At 41.4% G+C, this 20018-nt stretch overlaps 1 protein-coding gene across 1 annotated transcript; it reads right to left on the bottom strand.

The window, feature by feature from the left end:
* Positions 1-943: 943 nt before the first annotated feature.
* On the bottom strand, positions 944-19450 carry LOC310959336 (uncharacterized protein). Its single transcript, XM_083930641.1, has 8 exons — positions 19024-19450; positions 16545-16670; positions 8069-8249; positions 7675-7955; positions 5348-5528; positions 4954-5234; positions 1455-1635; positions 944-1341 (listed from the first exon to the last, which is right to left on the bottom strand). Exons 1-8 carry the CDS (start codon positions 19318-19320, stop codon positions 1070-1072), a joined length of 1800 nt encoding a protein of 599 aa, XP_083786767.1. The 5' UTR covers positions 19321-19450; the 3' UTR covers positions 944-1069.
* Positions 19451-20018: the final 568 nt, after the last annotated feature.

The following is a 20018-nucleotide window of genomic DNA, read 5'->3' as shown; positions in this document are numbered from 1 at the left end:
GGAGAAGTGGGTAAAGGAGCCACTCAGTGTCCAGAGGTGACATCCCCACACATTTATCCTACCTCACTGAATCAGCAGGTAATGCAGAACGATGACAACGATCCCTTTCTCTGTCCTTAATATACTGTGGTTTTAGTTTAGCTCAGTGAAAGAAAACAAACAGCCAAGGCTTTGTCCACCTGAGGTTAAATGATCTTTCTCTCTCTGACACTCACACTCACTGCCATCTTTCTGTCATCTTTCTGCCATCATTCTATCAACAAATATGGAAATATTACTTGTATTTTTCTCAAATATAATTGGATTTGTTCTTATAAACTCAGTACTCATTCCTGTTTTTCCTATTAGTGCCTATGGAACATTGAGGTCTTCACCAGAGAGGAGGTGCGGCCTTTTACGTGACGTAGGGTTGCTCTCTTCTATACGATTGGCGGCACAAAGCCCAGCATTTATCCAATGAGCGTCTAGTTTGGCTGCAGTGGAACAACCCGCTCTTTGCTTACCCATTAAAGTCAGTAGAAGCTGAGCGTCGGACTGTGTAAAGAGCTGTGGTGCTGTGGGGATGAATGAGAAGGAAGTTGCTCCGGTTACCTGTGATAAGGAGCTGATTCTGAACAAAAGATGAAGACTTTCTAGCGCCTATTTAGTCAATGAAATGTACACACAGCAGTACATATTTCAACACTTTTTCTTTTTTTTTTGGTGACATTTTAGGGGGAGACGAGCTTCCCTTGCAGTCTGAGAGCAATCGCAACCGATTTTGAAGAGGCAGTATTTATTTGAAAAATTGCAGAGGCATGAGTTAGTTGAACTAAAGCATTATTGACTTTTATTATGCGGTTGGAAACTGAAATATACTCCACCACCTTTATACTCAGTGATGACATGTATCAACATCTTGTGTATTTTACCATCTGTGCATGGTATCTTTAATAGAATGACTAACAACGATAACGTCCATTAGGTACATGTATGAAAGTATAGCAATATCTATATACTGTATACAGCAAAAAAAAGTTGAGTGCTTTACACTATGGCTTATATTTACTATTGTGTATGAAATGTGCAATCACATAAAATAAACTTGTAACATTTGGACTGTTTTTGTGGCTGTCGCACTAGTGATGTCCATGTTGGTTGGTTTAATTTCTTCAGTGGTGATTACTTCTTCATTGGATGCAGTTGTCAGGGTACCACTGTCACCCTGCTCCTCCATCTTCTCAGCACAAATAAGAAGATGAGCTAGAAACCTGTCTCTTCTGGAAAATATGACTTGGCAGGAGGGACAGTGGAAATGAGCAATCTTGTTGCAATTAAGATTGCATTTGAAGATTGTGAGCTCTGGAAAGGAAACACATTCAAATGTCAAACAGAAACGTTTTTGTTTCCACATCTTGGTGAATTACTAAAAACAGCTTAATGTGTCAGTGGTCAACGAATACAACAGGAATTACCGTTGTGCTTCACTGCCTTTCTCTTGTGGGCCTCCAGATGTTTCAGGACCTTGGACTTCGTAGCTGGCTGAAAAATCTTTGGAATGCAGAATGGACAATGGATCCTGTTGCAGCAGTCTGTGCATTTCTGCAGTGAAGGGGTGACACCTGTCACCTGGATGGTGATGTGCCTGTTGGTAGACTGGAATAACAGAGATGGTAAAGTTGGGCAAGAAAATAAAAGTTACTATCAATGTATTTAAATACTACCCATAACCTGATATAGGGAAGCTTATCTTGTCATTATATGTATCAATCTTCCAAAGTCATGGCTTTGAGTAGACATGACTGCTTTGGTTTAAAGTGTAATTACGGCTTAAAATCCTCCCACCGTCTTTTTGGGCAATTTGACCATCAAATAAGCCATCGAGGCAGTTTTCTTTGTGTATTAGCTATTAACAGAGAAACCCCCGGAGAGTCACTAAGAGCCCGGATGTGGCTATCACTGATTAGCTCGGGGCAGCACAGTGAAGGCATTAAAACGTCTTTAAATCACTAATACTGCTCAAAATAACAGCAAACCTCTACAGTAGCATGAGAAGAGTCTCTACACATAAAACAAAGCACCAACAACGTAGTTAGTGAACCCAGAGTTTATTAAAAGTGTGTTTTAAAGACTTACCTACTGGCCCCTGTACCAGCTCCTCTCATAGTAAAGTCCTTTCAAGTAGATTACCAAAGTCAATCCAAAGGGAAGGAGCCCATTAATGATTGGAATGAGTCTGTCGTCTCTTCCAATTTATAAGTAACTCTCAGGGATTTCTCCGTTAATAGTTTATACACCTAAACAACTGTCTCGATGGCTTATTCGATGAATGTAATTGCTGAAAAAGACTACTTGGGATGTTACGCCATATTTTCACTTTAATACTGCCTTCATGTGCTATGGAACAGATGTTCCTTTCCACTTGTAAACTGGACATTACCAGTGTGTTGTGTTCAAGTGCGTTTGTTGTGGTAGTTAAATCAAACATGGCGGACCCACAAATCCTGACCTGTTACTTGGGGGAAACCATTTTAAACTATCTAATTCATCAGCTGCAACAAAAAGAGGATGTATCAGAAGACAAACGGTAAATAATGTACTGTATTTTTTATAGAACATGAATAGAAGGACAAAAGTGATCCTCAAAGCAATTTCAGTCAAAAATCACAAAAGTCATAGCTAATCTTTCTGTTTTAGCTACATAAGCTTGGTCTACTATAATCTGAAGCACATAATCTTCCAGCTCAAAAACAGTGTTGTTGTAATAAAGTAGACTCTTGCGCGCCGCCATGTTGAAAAGGTCAAAGGTTATCTCATCTCGGCAAATTGTGAATCAAAGTATTCTACGAGTTTCCCAGGGGAAATTACCGCATGTTCATGTGAAATTTTCAGTTTGGATTTTGGTATTTACCAATTTTCCATAGGACGGAAGGCTCCATAAGATAAACACACTTGGGGACCAATTTCTTCTTTTTTGGTGAATTTTGCCTTACGCCCGATGTCAGCTGGGATCGGCTCCAGCACCCCCGCAACCCCGACCCCGGGATAAGCGGTTGAAGATGAATGAATTATTTTATTGAATGTCATTTTGATTTAAGTTCCTTATGGAAATGATCTTGCAGCACATTGTTTTTTCTGTACCTACAAAGTTGCCTTCAATCCTATTGTATCTGATATGCAGGAAAGAAGCGACTGAAAGCCAATAAATGTTGGAAAGAACACTTCTGTAGGGCCTTCCTAAACGCCATTCACATCAGTTACACCTACACTTCCAGAGAAAACATTTGTTAAATAATTACGATGAAAAGCTCACTTACTTTCATGACTAAGGCTAAAGTGCGGCTAATTTTTCAAAAGGCGTGCGGTATTCTACTTTAGCAAAAAGATAATAAACCAAGGCACAGCTTTAACATAAATATTACTTGAGATAATAAGCATATGGACAGTCTCACTTACTTCCAAGGTTAATGTTTTTTTCAAACAGCAAAAAAACATCCTTTCTTCCTTCCTTCATAAAGCTATCGGTTTCTGAGGGAGGTGTTTAACCGTTTTTATTTTTTAAATCGCTTCTGTCCAACCGGGGTACTTCCACCTCACCTGGGTGTTTTTGTTGCACAAGGGGGTGCAGCTGGATTCTACTTTCCACAAGACTAGAATGTCAGTGGCTGGGGGCGAGGTTATCGTGACAAACAAGAGCAACGTAAATGTTGTGACGGCCATTTTATAAAACACCGAGCTTGAATAAACAGAACATTATAACCTCTTAATATCAACATTAACTATGGAGTATGATCCTCGTCAGAGGTACAGAACAAACCAGAAGGGGCCTGGGAAAAATCTTCGCCATCGAAGATAATGAAACCCCCGGGACCCTATTTCCGAACGTTGGCTCAACAAACTCTGAGCCTAAGCCTCTGATTTGATCCAACCTGAGATGGGAAACTCTGTTTTCTGTTCCAGAAGAGCTGATCAGGGTTACTTCAATCAACTCTGAGCAGATTGAGCCTGAACATAAAAAGCATCATCAATGGAGCTCTGATACTACCATTCACCATGGCAACAGGTAAATAAAAGGCAGAGCCTCCATTTTAATCCTTTGGATGTAGAGCTATAAATGCATGTATATGCACCTGTACACATTTATCTTTAAAGAAAAGAGCCCGAGTCAGAGGAGGAAAAAGTGTCAATAAGTTAACACAAGGAAGTTGCGTTTTGTGTTCTCCTTTAATTCATAATTTAAAAATATAGTTGAGGTTTTAAAACTATCTACTAACTACTGAAAAATCACCCTGCTTTCTGAAACAGGGCCTTGGAGCTACAGCCACTGGACTGCAGCTCACCCACATCGTCTTCATCTCAGCAGGCCCGACTGGGTGAGGTTTCATATTTACACCAGAGGTTATAATAATTATAAAATATTATAACCTCTTTGTTCATACCAAACAGGCTTGTGTCAGCTCTGTCATTTGGCAGGTAATAGTCTGTTTCCCTGGAAGCAGCCACAAGCAATAGTATCCAGCTGCAGCCCCAGAGAACAACACCCTGGTGCGACAACACGACAACAATTGACCATTAGAATTAGGTAATTTTATTACTATGTCTAATAGAATCGATTTTTATTTTTAGTTAAGGATATCATCGTTATTGGATATAAATATATATCGAGGAATAACCACACCAAAGTTTCTTCTCTATCTCTGCATTTGTCTGACAGTGGATGGACTCACATCAGACCTGGGATTGACCCCATGTCTTCTGTGCCACATGTCGTGGGACACTAGATCCTTGTGATGTTTTAACAACAGCATGCAGACCATTGTTGTGATCTCAATATTCACAGCCTAAAGTTGATGTTGGGCTTATTTCAATTGGATGTTCAGAATGTTTCCTGTGAATGTGACATTTTAAATTTTCTTTGTTTAATGATAAAGCACAATGGAGGCAATTAACTAATATCAATTTGGCCTTGCTTACTTTGGCTGAATTCTTTGTTTGCTTGACACAGGATGTTTTGACTTCTGTGGCTGTCGCACTAGTGATGTCCATGTTGGTTGGTTTAATTTCTTCAGGGGTGATTACTTCTTCATTGGATGCAGTTGTTAGGGTACCACTGTCACCCTGCTCCTCCATCTTCTCAGCACAAATAAGAAGATGAGCTAGAAACCTGTCTCTTCTGGAACATATGTCTTGGCAGGAGGGACAGTGGAAATGAGCAATCTTGTTGCAATTAAGATTGCATTTGAAGATTGTGAGCTCTGGAAAGTAAACACATTCAAATGTCAAACAGAAACGTTTTTGTTTCCACATCTTGGTGCATTACTGAAAGTAGCTTAATGTGTCAGAGGTCAACGAATACAACAGGTATTACCGTTGTGCTTCACTGCCTTTCTCTTGTGGGCCTCCAGATGTTTCAGGACCTTGGACTTCATAGCTGGCTGAAAGATCTTTGGACTGCAGAATGGACAATGGATCCTGTTGCAGCAGTCTGTGCATTTCTGCAGTGAAGGGGTGACACCTGTCACCTGGATGGTGATGTGCCTGTTGGTAGACTGGAATAACAGAGATGGTAAAGTTGGGCAAGAAAATAAAAGTTACCATCAATGTATTTAATGGGATGTTACGCAATATTTTCACTTTAATACTGCCTTCACGTGCTATGGAACAGATGATCCTTTCCACTTGTAAACTGGACATTACCAGTGTGTTGTGTTCAAGTGCGTTTGTTGTGGTAGTTAAATCAAACATGGCGGACCCACAAATCCTGACCTGTTACTTGGGGGAAACCATTTTAAACTGTCTAATTCATCAGCTGCAGTAAAAAGAGGATGTATCAGAAGACAAACGGTAAATAATGTACTGTATTTTTTATAGAACATGAATAGAAGATTTTTTAAAGGACAAAAGTGATCCTCAAAGCAATTTCAGTCAAAAATCACAAAAGTCATAGCTAATCTTTCTGTTTTAGCTACATAAGCTTGGTCTACTATAATCTGAAGCACATAATCTTCCAGCTCAAAAACAGTGTTGTTGTAATAAAGTAGACTCTTGCGCGCCGCCATGTTGAAAAGGTCAAAGGTTATCTCATCTCGGCAAATTGTGAATCAAAGTATTCTACGAGTTTCCCAGGGGAAATTACCGCATGTTCATGTGAAATTTTCAGTTTGGATTTTGGTATTTACCAATTTTCCATAGGACGGAAGGCTCCATAAGATAAACACACTTGGGGACCAATTTCTTCTTTTTTGGTGAATTTTACCTTAGTTATTATTTTATTGAATGTCATTTTGATTTAAGTTCCTTATGGAAATGATCTTGCAGCACATTGTTTTTTCTGTACCTACAAAGTTGCCTTCAATCCTATTGTATCTGATATGCAGGAAAGAAGCGACTGAAAGCCAATAAATGTTGGAAAGAACACTTCTGTAGGGCCTTCCTAAACGCCATTCACATCAGTTACACCTACACTTCCAGAGAAAACATTTGTTAAATAATTACGATGAAAAGCTCACTTACTTTCATGACTAAGGCTAAAGTGTGGCTAATTTTAAATTTTTGTATTCTACTTTAGCAAAAAGAAAATAAACCAAGGCACAGCTTTAACATAAATATTACTTGAGATAATAAGCATATGGACAATCTCACTTACTTCCAAGGTTAATGTTTTTTTCAAACAGCAAAAAAACATCCTTTCTTCCTTCCTTCATAAAGCTATCGGTTTCTGAGGGAGGTGTTTAACCGTTTTTATTTTTTAAATCGCTTCTGTCCAACCAGGGTACTTCCACCTCACCTGGGTGTTTTTTTTGCACAAGGGGCTGCAGCTGGACTCTACTTTCCACAAGACTAGAATGTCAGGGGCTGGGGGCGAGGTTATCGTGACAAACAAGAGCAACGTAAATGTTGTGACGGCCATTTTATAAAACACCGAGCTTGAATAAACAGAACATTATAACCTCTTAATATCAACATTAACTATGGAGTATGATCCTCGTCAGAGGTACAGAACAAACTAGAAGGGGCCTGGGAAAAATCTTCGCCATCAAAGATAATGAAACCCACGGGACCCCATTTCCGAATGTAGGCTCAACAAACTCTGAGCCTAAGCCTCTGATTTGATCCAACCTGAGACGAGAAACTCTGTTTTCTGTTCCAGAAGAGCTGATCAGGGTTACTTCAATCAACTCTGAGCAGATTGAGCCTGAACATAAAAAGAATCAGAAGCAGCCACAAGCAATAGTATCCAGCTGCAGCCCCAGAGAACATCACCCTGGTGCGACAACACCACAACAATTGACCATTAGAATTAAGTAATTTTATTACTATGTCTAATAGAATCGATTTTTATTTTTGGTTGAGGATATCATTGTTATTGGATATAAATATATATTGAGGAATAACCACACCAAAGTTTCTTCTCAATCTCTGCATTTGTCTGACAGTGGATGGACTCACATCAAAATGGGATTGACCCCATGTCTTCTGTGCCACATGTCGTGGGACACTAGATCCTTGTGATGTTTTAACAACAGCATGCAGACCATTGTTGTGATCTCAATATTCATAGTCTAGAGTTGATGTTGGGCTTATTTCAATTGGATGTTCAGAATGTTTCCTGTGAATGTGACATTTTAAATTTTCTTTGTTGAATGATAAAGCACAATGGAGGCAATTAACTAATATCAATTTGGCCTTGCTTACTTTGGCTGAATTCTTTGTTTGCTTGACACAGGATGTTTTGACTTCTGTGGCTGTCGCACTAGTGATGTCCACGTTGGTTGGTTTAATTTCTTCAGTGGTGATTACTTCTTCATTGGATGCAGTTGTCAGGGTACCACTGTCACCCTGCTCCTCCATCTTCTCAGCACAAATAAGAAGATGAGCTAGAAACCTGTCTCTTCTGGAACATATGTCTTGGCAGGAGGGACAGTGGAAATGAGCAATCTTGTTGCAATTAAGATTGCATTTGAAGATTGTGAGCTCTGGAAAGTAAACACATTCAAATGTCAAACAGAAACGTTTTTGTTTCCACATCTTGGTGAATTACTAAAAACAGCTTAATGTGTCAGTGGTCAACGAATACAACAGGAATTACCGTTGTGCTTCACTGCCTTTCTCTTGTGGGCCTCCAGATGTTTCAGGACCTTGGACTTCGTAGCTGGCTGAAAAATCTTTGGAATGCAGAATGGACAATGGATCCTGTTGCAGCAGTCTGTGCATTTCTGCAGTGAAGGGGTGACACCTGTCACCTGGATGGTGATGTGCCTGTTGGTAGACTGGAATAACAGAGATGGTAAAGTTGGGCAAGAAAATAAAAGTTACTATCAATGTATTTAAATACTACCCATAACCTGATATAGGGAAGCTTATCTTGTCATTATATGTATCAATCTTCCAAAGTCATGGCTTTGAGTAGACATGACTGCTTTGGTTTAAAGTGTAATTACGGCTTAAAATCCTCCCACCGTCTTTTTGGGCAATTCAACCATCAAATAAGCCATCGAGACAGTTGTGTATAAGCTATTAACAGAGAAACCCCTGGAGAGTCACTAAGAGCCTGGATGTGGCTAACACTGATTAGCCCGGGGCAGCACAGTGAAGGCATTAAAACGTCTCTTTTAACCACTAATACTGCTCAAAATAACAGCAAACCTCTGCAGCAGCATGAGAAGAGTCCCTACACAGAAAACAAAGCACCAACAACGTAGTTAGTCAACCCAGAGTTTATTAGAAGAGTGTTTTAAAGACTTACCTACTGGCCCCTGTACCAGCTCCTCTCGTAGTAAAGTCCATTCAAGTCCATTACCAAAGTCAATCCAAAAGGAAGGAGCCCATTGATGATTTATGAGCGACTCTCCGGAATTTTCCGTTAATAGTTTTTACACCTAAAAAACTTACTCGATGACTTATTTAATTAATGTTATTGCTGAAAAAGACGCTGTATTTACACTCTAAGATAAACACACTTGGGGACCAACTTATTCTTATTTTCAATTTTTTTTGTGAATTTATCTTAGTTGTTATTTAATTTAAAAAATGTCAATGTTATTTAAAAGGCGTGCTGTATTCTAATTTAGCAAAAAGAAAATAAACCACAGCACAGCTTTAACATAAATATTACTTGATATAATAAGCATATGGACAGTCTCACGTACTTCCAAGGTTGATGTTTGTTTCAAACATCAACCTTAGAGCCCCCCTGTACTAGATATGATTAACATGTCTTTACTAGCAGGTTATGTACCACAGTCATTTAAAGTAGCTATAATTATACCTCTTCCTAAAAAGCCGAGTCTTGATCCAGAGGTTCTAGCCAACTATAGACCTATATCTAACCTTCCTTTTCTCTCTAAAATCCTTGAGAAATGAGTTGCCAGTTCCACAGGGTTCTGTCTTTGGACCGATTCTATTCACCTTAATGTTACTATGGCGCCGTACTAGGCGGCAGCCTGTAACAGCAGCTGCCGTGGGTTTTTAAGTTTTTAAAAAGTTTTTGTTGTGTTTGTGTTCTGGTTTTTGCTGAATTTTTGGCGACTCTTCTCCGGAGACTGGGAGAGGACGAACACCTTTCTTTTTTTCTTCTTTTTTTAACTTTTACGGCACTTTTTGTGATGTTTTTGTTTTTGTGATGGTTGTGCTAACCCTAGCAATGGAGGGTCAGGAGCGCATCACTGAGCGCATTGTTTACAAACGCGACCAGCTGATTGCGCTGTGTAAACCTGTACTGCTGCCCGGAGCCAGACCTGAGGTCCTGAAGGAGCTGCGGAGGAGAAGCCGTGGCTGCAGAGCTGGAGTAAAACAGAGGGTGAAGAGGAGGAGACAGAGGCCTGCTGTACCGGAGATCGTCATGGGAAACGTGAGGTCTCTGGGGAACAAGACGGACGAGCTCGTCGTGCTGATAAAGGCTCAGAGGGAATATGTGCAGTGTGTTGTGTTTCACAAAGACATGGCTGCATTCACACATCCCGGAACACAGCATGGCGATTCCCGGCTTCAGCACTATTCGGGCGGACAGGGACGTGACAAGCAGCGGAAAGAAAAAAGGAGGAGGGATTGCACTGTACGTGAGTGAGAGGTGGTGTAATCCCGGACACGTTCACGTGAAGAAACGTCTCTGTACCCCGGACATTGAACTGTTGACTGTGGGGATGAGGCCTTATTATTTGCCCTGGGAATTCACGTCTGCCATCATTATCGGTGTGTACGTTCCTCCTTCAGCTGATGCAGCGCTGGGCTGTGACGTCATCCACTCCGCTGTTGCCCAGATACAGACGCTGCATCCTAACGCATTTATTGTCATCACTGGGGATTTTAATCACGTCTCACTGGATAAAACCCTTCCAACATTTCACCAGTATGTTGACTGCCCCACCAGAGACTGTAACACACTGGATCTGTTGTATGCAAATGCTAAGGATGCATACAGTCCCACAGCCCTCCCCCCTCTTGGAAGATCTGACCACAACCTGGTTCTGCTGACCCCTAAGTATATTTCCCTTGTTCAGTGGCAGCCTGTCCACACTAGGAGCATGAGGAGGTGGACTCAGGAGGCTGCCGACGCACTACAGGACTGCTTTGAGTCGACAGACTGGGAAGCACTTGTTGAGCCACATGGAGAGGATCTGGACAGCATGACCGACTGCATCACAGAATACATCAGGTTCTGTGAATGCACCACCATGCCAACCCGGACTGTGAGCTGCTTCTCTAATAATAAGCCGTGGATCACCAATGACCTGAAAGCCCTTCTTAACAAGAAGAAGAGGGCGTTCAGGTCTGGAGACAGGGAAGAACTGAGGAGAGTGCAGCATGAACTCAGGGATATGCTGATGACCTGTAAAGACGTCTACAGGAGGAAGCTGGAGGCCAAACTCCAGCAGAACAATGTGAGGTATGTGTGGACTGGTATGAAGCAGATCACTGGGTGTAAGGTGAGCGGCAGACAGTCATCAGGCAGCCTGGAGAGGGCAAACGAGCTGAACAGATTCAATAGGTTCAGCTCACAGCCTTCTGTCGTCTCCATGACACCTTCAGACCTCCACACACCCTCACTGCCCCAAATGCTTTCTCCCCTCCCCCCTCAATCCACTGCTGTGAGCTCTCCTGTGCCGCACCGCTCCTCCTCCTCCACGTCTTCCTCCTCCACCTCCTCCTCCTCCTCTGCCTCCTCCTCCTCTGCCTCCTCCTCCTCCGCCTCCTCATCCTCCACATGACTGTGACTGCAGGCCAGGTTAGGAGACAGCTGGAGAGACTCCACCAGCATAAGGCTGCAGGCCCTGACGGTATCAGCCCCAGGATCCTGAAGACATGTGCCAGCTAGCTATCTCCTGTTCTAACGGAGCGTTTTGAGCTCTTTGTGATGAAGAAGGAAGACTGCAATGCTTACACTGAGCACCTCTACAACCTGAGCCTTGGTCAGGAGAGGTCAGGAGAGAATACCAGTGCTTTGGAAGACTTCCTGCCTGGTTCCTGTTCCAAAGAAGTAGACACCATCAGACCTCAATGACTATCGACCAGTGGCCATCACATCTTACGTCATTAAGGTGCTGGAGAGATTGGTTTTGGTCAACCTGAGGCCGCAGGTGAGAGCCCTGCTAGATCCTCTGCAATTTGCTTACCAGCCCCACTTGGGGGTGACGCTGTCATCAACCTGCTGCAACGAGCCCATTTGCACCTGGATGGTGGAGGAGGTACTGTGAGAATCACATTCTTTGATTTCTCTAGTGCTTTTAACACCATTCAGCCACTGCTACTGGGGGAGAAACTGCGGGTGATGGGAGTAGACGACACAATGATCTCCTGGATTACTGACTACCTGACAGGCAGGCCACAGTTTGTCCGTATGGGCAGTGTTCAGTCTGATGTAATGGTTAGTGATACAGGAGCTCATCAGGGGACTGTACTGTCTTCCTTCCTGTTCACCTTATACACCACTGACTTTCAGTACAACACTGAGTCGTGTCACCTGCAAAAGTTTTCTGACAACTTGGCTGTTGTTGGGTGTATAAGTGAGGGACAGGAGGAGGAGTACAGGGCACTGGTCGACAACTTTGTGAAGTGGACTCGACAGAATCACCTGCGGCTGAACATCAGCAAGACCAGAGAGATGGTGATAGATCTTAGGAAGAAAAGGAAGACGGCTTTCCAACCTCTGTGCATTCTGGGAAATGATATGGAGGCAGTGGAGGATTACAAGTACCTGGGTGTTACCATCAACCACAGACTGGACTGGAGAACTTACACTGAAGCTGTTTACAAGAAGGGGATGAGCAGGCAGACTTTACTTCCTGAGGAAGCTGAGATCCTTCAACGTGTGCAGCAGGATGTTGGAGATCTTTTATCAGTCTGTGGTGGCCAGTGTACTTTTCTTTGCTGTGGTTTGTTGGGGAAGCAGCATTGGAGCCAGCGACACCAACAGACTCAACAAACTGATCGGGAAGGCTGGCTCTGTGATTGGCTGCAAACAGGACACTCTGGAGGCTGTGGTGGAGAGGAGGACACTGAAAAAACTGTTATCCATCATGGATAATCCTCTCCACCCTCTCCAACTCACACTGGGTCGGACAGCTGAGCACCGTCTCCATAAGGCTGCTTCAGCACTCATAATCTTTGATTCTATTAAAATGTGGCTTCTTTGAGTAAGCCTTGACTCACATTACCGTATTTTTCGGATTATAAGTCGCAGTTTTTTTCATAGTTTGGCCGGGGGTGCGACTTATACTCTGGAGCGACTTATGTGTAAAATTATTAACACATTAACGTAAAATATCAAATAATAGCCCGGGCTATTATTTATCTCAGTCACGTAAGAGACTAGTCGTATATCAGCAATCGTCACACACACACATCAACCAGTCAAAATTCGGCAGGGGCGAGTCATGGCAAAGGTGCATTGTGAAATAAAGATGCTACCTGTGGTGTATCTGATCAAGCACTCGGTGCTTGACTGTTCATGACTGTGTCACTCGGTGTGTGCGGTGATTGATTGTTTCTGTATGTGTGTTATGAAGTTGTGCGGCTACTAAAAGAGCACATGTTACAGCCTCTCCTCCGTTTATGATATTTATCATAGACACCCACAATGCGCACTACAATAGTCATGCAATAACATAAAACCACAACACTACCTGCTAATGCTTGAGCTAAGCGGCGCATTGTCTACCTTTGGAGTTGGCGGAGTTGTTCAGAAGTGACCGCGAGGAAGAAGAGTTCATTGGATTTAGTGATTAGTGACAGATTGTTTGGTAAACGTATAGCATGTTCTATATGTTATAGTTATTTGAATGACTCTTATTGTAATATGTTACGTTACACCATGCACGTTCTCAGTCCGTTGTTTATGCGTCATATAACGTACACTTATTCAGCCTGTTGTTCTCTATTCTATTTTTATTTTAAATTGCCTTTCAAGATGAAATGTCTATTCTTGGTGAACAGTGGAAAGTATGATGGAGTATTAGGGCCAATAATGAGAAAAAAAATTAAATCACTTATGGACCCGCGTGAGGGGTAATATTTCGAGAAAAAAGTTGCAGATTTATGAGATTAAAGTAGCAAATCTATGAGAAAAAAGTCGTAAATTTATGAGATTAAAAGTCAGAAAAATATTGTTTTCATTTACACCTCCAGTGTTTTGTTTTAAACTCCCTGTTGAACTACTTCACTTATTAATATAATAATAATAATAATGGCAATATTAATAGCAATAATGACAATTAGTAGTAGAAGTATTCTTATTATTCAGATTTTTATTATTATTATTAGTGGTAGCCTTTATTATTATAATTATTATAATTATAAAAATGGGAGGGGCAAATGACAATATGTCCCAAAGGTGACTAATAAGTGATGGATTTGCTGTCCAATCACAGAGGATTTTACTTTAGAAATGTCTGTCGTTTCATCCATTAGTTGTTTGTGTCAATCAGGGCCTTTTTGTCAACATGTGTGAGCTTCAGTTGTAGTTGATTTGACCACTGAGATGCGAGTGACAGCCGGCTTGACCGCAGCTGATCATGATGGGCACTCCTATGTGTCCTATTTCTGTCACCACAATATGAAACCTGTCCATGACAGAGTTTGCAAGCAATTTCCCCATTTGGGATCAATAAAGTATTTCTATTCTATTCTATTATTAAGTGTCTAGCTCTGCCTGTTCCTGTGTGAAACCCAGTGTTTCTATGGTTTACTGTATGTGTGTCGTGTTTCCCATACTTTGGATTTAAATTGTGATGGTTCAATTTGTTTCCCTTACAGATCATAAACTGTCTGGTACTTTCGGCTTTCTAACTTTGGTTTTGTTTGAATACAGATATGAGATCTCAAAACTTCTAGGCTACAACAATAACAGCACTAACTTGTTCCTTCTACCTCTGGATCGCCGATAATTAAGAAATCTAATTTTATCAATTCAGGCATTTTAAAAATAAAAATAAAAATATAGTTTTGAAAAAAAAATCATGCTTAAGTGAATTGGTTTCCCTAATGTGTATGCGTATAGTATATATGTTTGTTAATGCATGAGAGTAAACATGTATGTGCAATTGCTTAGTACCAGTACTTATTTGCAAGTACTCACATTCAGCCTGAGGTTTACTCTCAGATCACTACATACAAGTTAAATCAAGACAGCCACCTTTATCTCTGGACAGCTTAGCTTTGTTTTCTACGCAGAAAAATGAATGGCAATTGAGCTCGCCAGACCACAGGATCAACAAGCAATGCATTTTGGGGCGTGATGGCATCTCAGGCTTTACCTGTAGTCTCAGTGCTGCTGGAGCGCTCCGGCACTTCTTTCTCCAAGTGAGAAAGTAAGAAAGAGCAGAATATTCGCAGTTTGTACTAGGGCTGGGCGATATGACGATATAAGAAGGTGAAGGATCAGAACATGTTGACGATCTGCCAAAGCAGAGAGATCGTATTATCGTCTGTAGGGCACATTCAATCCACTGCTGTTCTCTGCTCTGCACAGAGGAATCAGGTTTTCTTTTCCTCAGCCAAATCACACTATTGGCTAGTCCACCTCAAGCACCGCCCCAAAAAGCACCCCCTTTGCTATGATCAACCAATCATAGCAAACTACAGGCAGAGAGTAGCGGGAAGTGATGGCTGAAAAAGTGAAAACTAAACTACTGTGTCCTGACAGCACGTGAGCGTCAGACTGTTGCATCGCATCAGCGCTGTCTGTCCGCAATTAATCATAGAATGTGTGGAAAAAGCTAAATATGCGCTTAAATATGTGCCTAAAAACTGTTAAATGTCCTGTGCAACCGCAGTCTCCTAATATTTTTAAGAAACAAGTGCCAACACTACAGAGGCCGCCCTTCTGCCCAAACCTGCCACACACACAGTCAAACAAGGTGCGCAGATCAGATGGTAACAAAACAAACCTTTTCAAGCGCATAAAGAGACAGCATCCTTAACAGTCGGCTAAGAGAGAAACGGGGAGGAGAGCAGCCACACTGCAGCAAGCAGAGGAAACAGGTAGCCTTGGGTAACTGGTCCATTGGCACAAGTAAATTTGGCAAAATTTCACAAACTGATTAAAGTCTGTTCAGAAAGGTTCTTTGGCCTAAATGCTCTGTTATATAGTTTCTCTTTCAGGGCTATAGCCTATTTGTACATAGAGAAATGATTTGGTTGCACTGTTCAGTAACTTGCATAATAATTAAAAATAAATGTAGAAAACCGTGATAAAATTGTGATCGTGATTTTACTGTAAAATAATTGTGATATGATATTTTTGCCATATCACCCACCCCTATTTTGTACATTGATACAGTTTTTTGAGAACATCAAGATCTGACCATTATTAAAGTGTATCTCATTCTAGAAAGACAATGAAAACAAATAGTTTGTTGTCATTTTGACATTTAAGGTGGCCCGATTTATTCGCAACCTCAACTCAGGAACTAACATGAAAAAAACGTGGTAAAAAACAGAATGATATTGGAGAAAGACTGTATGACAGCGGCAGTATATTCACACCTGTTGTATTCACAGCAGCTCAGGGGGAGCTATGTGTTATTTTTCCTGCTGAGTGAAGTGACCGAAGTTTACTCCGGAGACTTTGACCAGTAGACAAAATAAAAGTGTCTCCTCCTCTGAACAGAGTCAGGAAGCTGAAGCATGAAAAGCTGACACGGAACTGCTGTTAGATATTTAATTGCATTTGTTTGACTTATATTAGGCTAGAATTTGTTCTTACTTAATTTCCTTTCCAGCCAAACACTGTGTTGTTTTTGTTGTTGCTGCTGCTGCTGCTGCTGCTGCTGGCGTGTTAAGCACTCAGTCACTGTTATGAATGTTAATGTTCAATGTTCACAAGGCAGCAACTCCTCCCCATTTCTTCGTATACTGCAGTCAAAGTAGGCTAAAAGACAATAACTTAAATAAACTAACCGCTCCGCCGTCAGTACCCATGATGCACTGCATCGACGCGTCACATTGAGATAGGCTGAGAAAGAGTTCAACTCACTAACTCACTATTTATTACGATGACACACAGACCTCAGTAGCTGAGAGAACAGAGGTCGTGACAGAATGGTAATTTTAAAGTAAAGTTAACAAACCAGAATTGGCTGTGAATGCAGTGCTGGGGCAATGTTGACAAGTTTCTTCCTCCCTGCTCCTTCATCAGACAGCTGGGCAAATGGCTGAGGTAGCTGTTTGGACTGGAGCTGGGACTGAGGCTGTGGCTGAGACAGGATGAGAGACAAGAGATGGTGACACATTTTAACTTGGCCTTGACTGTTGAGACCACTTTCCATGGCATTTTACTTTAACTGAGATGGTGAGAATACATACATTAACATTACCACATTTTTTGCAAGATTTCTACATGTGTTGTGAAACCCCTTGCTTCCATAACTTTCAAGTACCAACTTAAATTTCATATTTATTTATCTAATATCGATGCAATTGTATGTGATTGCATGCCTATTGATATGTATGTACGCACTGTATTAGTGTAAAAATATGTGCCTAAGATTTTCCAGAGATTCTCCATGGGGTTTATTTCTGCACTACCTTAACTGACTTCTTTACACACTTTGGGTTCAGTCTTTCAGTATGCATGAGAGGGGGTTGAATGGGAAAATAACTCTTCCTCAGGTACAGTAGGTGGCGCTCCGCCAACATACAGCTGGACTGAATGTGGCTTTTTTTAACAGTTCACCATTGTCAAAATCACAAGCGTGGGGAAATGGCCGACTTTTGGACAGAATAACGCCAGAAACAGGTCTTCTTGGTAGTGATGTTAGTTGCCGTGCGAAGCCCTCCCTCGGTTTAAAGGTAATGCTCTATTGTTGCTTTTTTCACGTTGTTTTCGACGCCGTTGCTTCCTGGTTTATTTTATTTCCAGGTCAAAAGCCACTGCAGCAGAGGGGGGAGTTCTAACCCTGGCACATGTCCAGACGAGAAACACGATAATACTCCAGGTAAGATGTTTACAAAAACGCACTGATTGTGGTGTGAATGGTTAGATTAGATGGTATGTAGATGTCCACTGCCATCAGTGTGAATGTCTGTGTGAATGGGTGAATGTGACAAACACTGTGAAAGCGCCTTGAGTAGTCAGAAGATTAGAAAGGCGTTATATAAGTACAAATCCATTTACCATTTCCATGTGAATATTCAGCAACATGCAACACCTTCACTGCAACTGTCTCCCAATCAGCTGCAATTTTCATGCAAGACAATCCCCCCTGTCACACTGTAAAACAGGTGAAGCAGTTCACTGAAGCAAAGAATCCAGATCTAAACCCCACAGAGAATCTCTGGAAAATCCTTGGCGACAAAGTAATGTGTAAGAAACCCACTCCAGTTAGTGAACTGTGGAAGAGAGTGAGTCAGAATGGACGCAGATCAGAGCAGTGTGAGAAACTAGTGATGTCCTGTGGGAGCAGATGTGCTGAAGTCATTCAAAGCTGTGGCCTCTACACTTCCTGTTCATTTTTGAATCCTAGAGAAAAAAAACATTGTTGAAATCTTCTCTTCTGACACAGTGGTTACTGTTCTCTAATTCTGATCACATTTTTTCCACAAAATAAAGGTTTTTGGTGAAGTCCCTTGGTTATTTAGAAACATGCTAGTACAGCAGTGGTATAGACACAGCTGATATTCTATCAAAGTCTGAACAATAAAAATAAAAATTTCAGAATAAATATTAAGTATTAATAATTTGTTCTCTAATTTTGATCTCCAGTGTATGAAGGCCTATATGTAACTGAAGTATTACATTTTGGTCTAGGCAGCTCCTCATAGATCACTGTTCATCTCTACCGTCAGATATTGAGAGAGCATAGTATTGTTTCAGTCAGAAATATGAATGGCGGTAAATGTAGCTACAGATAAACTGTTGTAGATAAACTTGTTTGTTTTGGCCCTCCACATTATTAATCATGCTTTATCAGAAAGAAAAAAAATCCCCTGCTAGAACAGAAGAAGAGTCTGAAACCTTAAAAAATCCTGTCAATTAAGGAATTTTCTTCAGTAGATCTTGGTCCAGCTGCTTTCAGTGGCTGTGCTTTTCTTTTTCGTGCTCCACTATCACATTTCCTTTCTGACATTTTGCGGCTCTACTTGAGTGACGTATCCTTTGACAACAAAAATGACCTTATGAACCCGGCCACATGAATACAGCTGGTTGGATAAACATGTCCCATATCTATCCAATCAGCGACTTAATTGGTTTTAATGTTTCTAAGGGCCCCAATAGGAGAACAACTTTTCCTAGTGAGGTAAATATTAAAACATTTCAAATGGTCTGGCCAATCCCTGCACATCTGGGGCCCCTAGGCTGCAGTCTAGGCTGCATTGATCCGCCTCTGGACATGTTGTTTATGTTAATTTATGCCATTTCTGTTTGAAGTTAACACTTCAAATGATGAAGGCACTTGTAAATGACAAGGGAGTAGAAAATGTAAACCATGTTGGTGTTCCATTTTACCTCTGTATTTAAGGTTTCATTAAACCGTTTTAATCATCAGTGTGTTACATTTAGCTTATCCGTGTATCGGATCACACGACCACAAAAGCTGGTGAACGCACCTCGGAAAAGCCCAGACGTCTCACAAGACTCTCGATTTTGATCCGTTTTGTGACACGGGCGTCGTCGGTTGATTTCCGTTTCCCGTCAGTCGGAGTTGCCTTGGCACATCTTTGAACTCTGGTATGCGCTACTGACATTGACCTGACTAATGTACTGATCCGTTCAGCTTCACACGAGCTCCTGTGGTATCGGTTTAGTAAGGTTCTGCAGGAGCCGCACACCGCTATGACGTCGTCTGTGGTTTCAACCACAAGTCCGGTGAGCTGCTCCAGAGCTAGAGTGTAGGCAGGCTTCATCTCTTCGGCACCAATGATCAAATTATGTTTGTCTTTTTTCTCAGTAAAGGCGTTATCACACACTCGACAAACGTCGTTCAATGTGTTTGAAGGCGTTTTCTGACACCCAACTGCTACCTTTTGCGGGGAGTCAGCCATTTTAAAACCCGAGTTTTTCTTCTAGCGTTACTTCTTCTTCTGTGGTTATTGGAGGGTCGCAAAGCAGCTTTAAAGATGCATACCGCCACCTACTGTGTCGGAGTGTGGAATTATGGGTTTAAATAATAGTAATGATAATAATAATAATAATTAGTATTATTATTATCAACATTTTTTAAAAGTGTGTATAATGAATAAGTTAAATCACACTTTATTTCCTAATCATTCCCATAGCCAAAGATTGTGAGGCAGTGGCGTTGTGAGAATGTATATAGAGGTGTCCCCAAAGCAATTCCTAGACAGATAACCAAGTCCAGTTGCTTTTGACTGAAATTGCTTTGGGGATAACGATGACCTGGACAAATGAGAACATTCACAGATTTAATATAGAGGTGCCAGCCCGCAATGTCGGCCACTATTGGCTGCTACAATGGAAAAAGAACGCGACAGAAAGTCATTATCAAACCTGTCAAAAAAATGTAAATATTAATTCAGACTAAATATATTTTTTGATGGTAAAGCAATACTCTCACCCTGTACTCCGGCAGGAATGCAGCTGC

Source organism: Echiichthys vipera, assembly GCF_963691815.1.
Source record: "Echiichthys vipera genome assembly, chromosome: 17".
In the NCBI taxonomy this organism is placed as follows: Eukaryota; Metazoa; Chordata; class Actinopteri; order Perciformes; family Trachinidae; genus Echiichthys; species Echiichthys vipera.
The sequence above is the reverse complement of the archived record's forward strand: the minus strand, read 5'-3'. Positions and strand labels throughout refer to the sequence as shown.

Coding starts and splice junctions, on each gene's coding strand:
- LOC310959336 (XM_083930641.1), bottom strand. CDS start 19,320: ATGAAGCCTGCCTACACTCTAGCTCTGGAGCAGCTCACCGGACTTGTG. Junction 7,956..8,068: donor AAAGGCAGTGAAGCACAACG/GTAATTCCTGTT, acceptor TTTACTTTCCAG/AGCTCACAATCTTCAAATGC. Junction 5,529..7,674: donor AAACAAAGAATTCAGCCAAA/GTAAGCAAGGCC, acceptor CTGTTATTCCAG/TCTACCAACAGGCACATCAC.